Source organism: Poromitra crassiceps, assembly GCF_964638095.1.
Source record: "Poromitra crassiceps genome assembly, chromosome: 1".
Lineage (NCBI taxonomy): Eukaryota > Metazoa > Chordata > Actinopteri > Beryciformes > Melamphaidae > Poromitra > Poromitra crassiceps.
Genome location: NC_139623.1, coordinates 70,667,998 through 70,674,935, shown reverse-complemented (window position 1 = coordinate 70,674,935; position 6,938 = coordinate 70,667,998). Strand labels below are relative to the sequence as shown.

The 6,938-nt window shown below is 43.0% G+C and overlaps 1 protein-coding gene across 1 annotated transcript; it reads right to left on the bottom strand.

The window, feature by feature from the left end:
- Positions 1 to 636: 636 nt before the first annotated feature.
- Positions 637 to 5,217, bottom strand: ovca2 (OVCA2 serine hydrolase domain containing; the record flags this gene model as incomplete). The annotated part of the gene is made up of 2 exons (XM_083654201.1): positions 637 to 3,044; positions 5,049 to 5,217. The coding sequence occupies 2 exons, from the start codon at positions 5,215 to 5,217 to the stop codon at positions 2,518 to 2,520; spliced, it is 696 nt and encodes a 231-aa protein (XP_083510327.1). The 3' UTR covers positions 637 to 2,517.
- Between the last annotated feature and the right edge of the window lie 1,721 nt (positions 5,218 to 6,938).

Sequence of the window (6,938 nt, the reverse complement as noted above, 5' to 3'; positions counted from 1 at the left end):
CAGAATAATGTCCACGCACATAACGGAAATACCCTCGCATGCACTCCTGCGCCTAAACCCATCACTGTGATACATTGGAGTGTGGATCGCACACACCCCCACTCCTCGTAATTGTTGATGCTCCCAGTGGCTTCAGCTTGGACTGCAATTCAATATGTGTGGAAATGACTCATGCGACCACAAAATGATCTGTAAACATCATTCCAGCAGTTTACTGTTAGCATATCTATCGTGTTTAGGCCTGGATCCCCCCCTCATGTATCCTGATTAGCATCAACTCTGCACCAAACAAAACAACACTTTTCAATAGGGCTGGGTTAAAAAAAATCGATTCTCCGATTTGTAATCGATTTTTATTTTAATCCTTTGATATCTATCCATATGTCCAGAGATCGATTATTATAATTTTTTTTATAAACATAGGCTATACTATTATAGGCTGTGTGTGGTAGTTGAAACAGTTTCAAGTTGACGTCATTATATGCTCCAGTATATCTGTCCTGGTCACATTCTATACTTGCATGGCTGCCTGTCACGATGCTTAAGCCAGGGTTCACACACAGTGGTGCTGATGTAGAATGCCATCATCACGTAATCAAATTTAAGCACTTTCATGACCACATTTTTTTTATTCCTTCCTGGTTAACATGTTTTTTTTCTAAAAGGGGCAAACACAGTCTGGCTTCCACAACACTGTAGAGAGAAAGGGTGAAAATCAACAATGAAAGCAATGAATTTGTGAAAAATGCATTCTGGTACATTCCAGTAAAGTGAGTCATTTGTTATTCACCGATATTTCCTGAATTTCTTGGAAAAATCATTAGGTTTCCCGATGTCTACTGTCTCGACAATATCTAAAATAATATTCCAGAAAGAAGACGTTTTTAAGACACTCAATGTATATTTGTGTAGTTATTTGGGAGAATGTCATGATCTCACCTATACATTTTTGTGAGAGACTCAATCAATAAAGGCGTGCAGTAGGGCTGCTCGATTATGGCAAAAATCATAATCACGATTATTTAGATTGATATTGAGATCACGATTATTTAACACGATTACTCATTGACATTGAGAACATCATGAATTTATTGAACATTTACACTGGCTTTGCTTTTTAACATTGGATGTCTTTGGATTTTAGATATAATTGAAAATAAATAAATAAGTGAAAATAAATAATAAAAGTGCAAAGATTTAGAAATAAAATAAAAACAAATAAATATACAGTATATGTAGGCCTACTATGTTGCAGTGAACTGCCACAATCAACTGCAACTATTAATCTACATTCAATATGTTGGTAAACATCTGAACTAGTAGTCCTTACACCTCAAAATTAACCAAATGAGAACGCTAGTAACGTTCGTTTACATTACATTAAATTACTCATTTGGCAGATGCTTTTATCCAAAACGACTTACAATAACACGTTTAGGTTCATAATAGGCTATTGTTAATGTTTATCTGTGAGCTCGTTAGCTGTTGAATATGCGGTTGCATTGTAAAAAGTGTCCTGAATCGATGACTGTATGCGGTGGCAGTAACTAGATGGGGCTTTGTCTTTTTGTTCGTTTAGCGTTTATTGCTTGGTCATAGACCACTTTGTGAGTGGATTTCAAGTGATTAAACAAAGAGGGAGAGGTCGTGTTGCGGGGTGCAGCCACCACGACCGCGCATATCTTGACAGGTGGGTCAAAACTCGCATCGCAATTCCGTGCTGTATATTTGCATCGCTCTTGATGTGTGGACCTTTAAACTCGGCTAAACCATAGTGTTTCCACCCCACATACGTTGTTTTACCTCTCTTCTCGACCAGCGGCTCTCATTCTGTGACTTCTGTCATCTTATTCTTGTGCTACCAAGGAAATAAGCGGGGAGGAGAAACGTGCCGTGGCTCTTCACATGACAGTCATTCACAACTCGAGCTGAAACGAAACGGTGTGCTTTGGGCTTTGGGGGAGGGGCCGAGCAAAGGAAGGCGTGCGCTTGATTTACAACACAAGACAGAACGAGAGTGACAAGAGCCGCAAAATCGTTGTATGTCGATTATCTTGTTTTCATAATCGTGGACAGCCCAAATCGTAATCATGATTAAAATTCGATTAATCGCCCAGCCCTAGCGTGCAGCCATGTAAAAAGTTGGGCACTGAAGTGAAAGTGAGGCTACACAGCTCACAGAAAACTAGACAGAGACCAGAAGACAAAAAGTAAAATATCTGTCTCTTTAATTGATTGTCTGCTACAGAGCATCAGAGCACCCTGACATGGACAGAAGTCACTCTCTTGTTTGACAGCATCAGAACGGTGGAAAATACAGCATCAAAAGCAAAGGGGCTGAAGCTTGTGCTCTCTTACACAAAGTGGCTTTGGCATCAATGACGGTATGTTACCAGAAGATCTTTCTCCACATGAAATAATCGACATTCTGCGGTCACATTGAAGTTATTTAGTCTCCTACATGAATCACCGTTTCCCACATAAAAAGCCATTGACTCAGTTTCTGCGACTCTTCTTTCACTGGAACCTCTTGAGAAAGTCCTGGTAGGTTGGTCTGTGAGCGGACGCAGCAGGCACGAAGTGGCCTCCAGGATGTGCGAGGACCTGAGCGTCCTGGAAGGTGGGCAGCAGCTCCCTGCTCATGTTGTCGGGGATGACCCGGTCCTCCAGTCCAAACACGTGCAGGGAGGGGATCAGGAGGGGAGGAGCGCTGTAGAACTTCTGGTGCTCCTCGCACGCACTGCGGAAACCCGCCACGAGCACGGCGAAGCGGAAGCTGAACTCTGGCTCCGGGCTTCGCTCTTGAAGGGAACACAGCATGGCCACCAAAGCTGCTCCCTGACTGAAGCCCAGGACACCGTCGAATGGGCCCAGCTCCTTCACTGCTTCTCTCACAGCGGCCACACTCTCGTCCAGCCCCAGGCTTTCCTCACACTGCTGCTGAGCACTGAACGCCCGTGCCTGGACGTCAGAGAACCACCATCCCCTGGAGTCCTCATCGCCTCCGGGTGCAGGCTCTGAGCAGCTCTCCTTCTCCTGAGCTTCTGAAGGGGCAGACAATGGTTATTTTGATTAGTTTTAATAGTTTAGAACAGGGGTCTACAAAGATGAGAGAAGAGATGCTTGAGAAAATTCATGGGGCACATATGGGAATTGTGAAGAGTAAAGTACGAGCCAGAGATATCCTGTTTTGGCCGGGAACGGCAAAACAGATCGAGGATGTTGTACTGAAATGTGCAGTGTGCAACAAACACAAAAATCACAATCCCCATCGAGCCCTTGATATCTCATCCAGTCCCTGAGAGAGCGTGGTCCAAAGTTGGAATGGATCTGTTCCATTTCAATAATGCAGAATATCTTCTGTACGTGAATTATTATTCTAAGTGTCCTGCGATTTCAAAGTTAAATGGGACTACAAGCAAACACATCATTACAGCTCTAAAGTCTATTTTTGCAAGACATGGACATGGAGTACCTGATGAACTCTTTTCAGACAATGGGAGACAACTTGTAAGTGCAGAAATGCAGAGGTTTGCAAACAACTGGGAGTTCAAACACTCCACCTCAAGCCCTGAGTTTCCCCAAATCAAACGGAAAAGCAGAAAGAGCCATTCAAACGGTCAAGAATCTGCTGAGAAAAACACAGGACAGTCTCACAGACCCGTACATCGCTCTGTTGGAGTATAGAAACACGCCACTGGATGGAGTAGGCTACTCCCCTGCACAGTGCTCATGGGTAGGAGGCTGAAAACAGAAATACCTGTGTCAAAGAGCCTGTTAAAGCCACAAGTGTATAAACATGTACGGAGCAGGTTGAGGGACAGACAAAACAAGCAGAAGCACTACTTTGACCGTGGGACAAGGAAGCTACCTGAGGTGAAAGAAGGAGAAAGAGTGAGAATCAGACAGCAAAACGAGTGGAAACGTGCTGTCATACTGAAGAAACATGAACAACCGAAGTCGTACATCGTAGGCCTACAGACCGACAATGAACAAATCTACAGAAGGAACAAACGACACATACTGAAAAGAAAGGAAACTTGGACCTTCCCAAAATACACCGAGACTGTTGACAATGTACCACCTGACTCACCGCGGCTGATAGAGGATGGACAGCAGGTCTACCCGAGCGCATGCATATATCGTTTGTGCTGCCACTTTCGACACAGGGGTGTACAGTGTTCAATATTTGTACAGAAATGACAATATGAGTGTAAATATTTAAAATGTAAACACAATACATTGTGTTTACATTTTAAATATGTTTTTGTTGCACTATGTTACTTTTTACCCCTATCAGGACTCAAAAGCCTGAATCATCTGGCAGGGGGACTAACAATGGAAATCAGTCTTGTGACTGCAATTGTCGTGCATTTACATTTTTTTTAAATGTTCATTAATGTACACCTGTCCCCTATCGAACAAATAAAATTAATTGACGGCCTCTCATGTTTTTTGTTACTCCTCCCGAGGTTAGCTGAGAGCGTGATGTGATAGAGGTCTACCAGAGCGCGTGCATATATCGTTTGTGCTGCCACTTTCGACAGAGGGGTGTACAGTCTCCAATATTTGTACAGAAATGACAATATGAGTGACCTCTGGGTGGGTTTGACGGCCTGCCATGTTTTTTTTTATTCCTCCCGAGGTTAGCTGACAGTGTGATTTGATAGAGGAGGTCTACCCGAGCGTGTGCATATGTTTGGCAAGCTCCCACTTTGAACACAAACCTGTCCAGTGTCCAATTTAGGCTATGCACTCCAGTGAACAGCTTTTATCTATTAAGATACCGAGAAGAACATTCTCAATGTTATCGACGAAACAGTTATTGTCATACAGAAACATCATTTGTATTATAAAGCTTCATTTAAATGCTTAGTTTTTAGTTTCATGTGGAAAATAATGATTTTTCAATCGCCCCTGTCTGCTCTGAATCGTTCTTTTACTTTGAAATTTTTTGAAAAATCTCACCAGAACTTCTTATATTCGCTAGCTCTATTCGCTCAGTCACACAACACAGCTCTGTGAGGTGAGGTGTTGAGTTGACTCACCGCTGCGGGCTTGCGGTACACAGTGCGGTGCGCTCATATACACGAGCTCCACGTGCTTCTTCAGCAGCTTCCGCAGCGCTCCGGTCTTGTCGCGGAACGAGCTGCCGTTTTGCCGGTAACCGTGGATGCACAGGACCCGCAGAGGGGCGCGAGAAGCCACAGCCGCCATGCAGAAAGCACCGGGACGTGCGTCATTCTAGCTCCTTACGTCCGCTCACAATTTTCAAAGTAAAATCCTTGATAAACGTCGTTTTAATCTTTTATTTTAATAGCCTACTAAAACACCGACGTCAAAATAAACAATATATTTTAAGAACCTCTAGTAAATGAAAGTATAAATAAAATATGTCACTGTCTATTTTGAATTTTTACTTTAGACTAGCGCTGGTTACCTTTTTCCAATGTGCTTTTATTTTGAAGCCAAAATCACTTACTTCTGGTATCAAAACGTGTGCGCCGCGTTATTTCGAAACCCACATAGGTTACGCCAAAACCACGCCCTGTGCCGGCCTACGCAGCAGTCAAGCGCCGGGATTGGCCAGGCACCCATGCTCATGTTGGGCTCCGTCACGACGAGCGTCAAATGAGCAGGAATTTCACTTCCGGCCAGCAGGAATTTCATTTTTTTAACCATAAACATTGAAGTAGAAATCTAACTATGTCCAACATAATGAACATACTAAGATAAACCTCTAGTTTAATGTTTGAATGAAAATAGACATACAAAGGAGACAGTGTGTTATTTCTTGAAATGCTTGCCACAGGGTGTGTCTCTAGCTCACACTGGTCAATAGAGGGTAGCCTACCTCTCACCTGATTATGGCCTCTAGGGAAGACATCAAGAGAAAAGATTATCAAGCTATAGGCTAGGTGACCCATTATGCAAATGCATGGATAATGTGGTCTTGTGAGAAGTAGGTAGCCTACTTGCCAGATGTGTGCAAATAATTCTAAATCCATAGCCTACTTGAAGTCAATTGTTGCACGTCAAACTCACTTGATCCATGTAGAGGCATAGTCCATCTATCATAGGGAAGTCATCTTGAGGCTGGATGGGTGTCAATTTTTGTGTTTTGGACATGTAGGCTATGTACGTACAGTGTCAAGTGAGCAGGAATTTTCAAGCTGCCCGCTCCCATTCAGAACACCATGAAACGTCCGATTTCATGGTGTTCTGAATGTGAGCGGGCAGCTTGAAAATTCCTGCTCACTTGACACTGTACATACATGTCCAAAACACAAAAGTTTACACCCATCCAGCCTCAAGATCACTTCCCTATGATAGATGGACTATGCCTCTACATGGATTTATCACTAAATGAACAATAGCCACACTAATAGGCCTATAATTTGCACACACAATATAATGAAATTACCAATTACTTTGTAAAAGTCCATATAATTTTGAATGACTATTTTTATTTGGTTCTCAGGCTTACTAGGATCTATATTATGTCTGGTATTGCATGTGGGTCCAATGGGATAGGAAATGTAGTGTGTGTGTGTGTGTGTGTGTGTGTGTGTGTGTGTGTGTGTGTGTGTGTGTGTGTGTGTGTGTGTGTGTTATGACAGTAGTAATGTTGCTGCTCTTGAACTCATTCTCCAGCTTGGTAATGGCGGTCCTGCACCTGAACAGCACCTGAGTGGGAGTCAGAATGGCTAAACTGTAAATAGCAATTTGCCTCTCCGCCGCATCACTGAAGTTGTTTAATGTGATATTTCACTTTCGTTGAAAATGTGCGAGTGTGTGTTTCTCTTCTGTGACTGTATGTGTGTGTGTGTGTGTGTGTGGGGGGGGGGGGGGGGGGGGGGGTGCAGCTCATGAACTTGTGAATAAAAAAGGTCATTAACATGAAGCTGTGTTCTCTTATAGAATTATTAGGCTGTAGG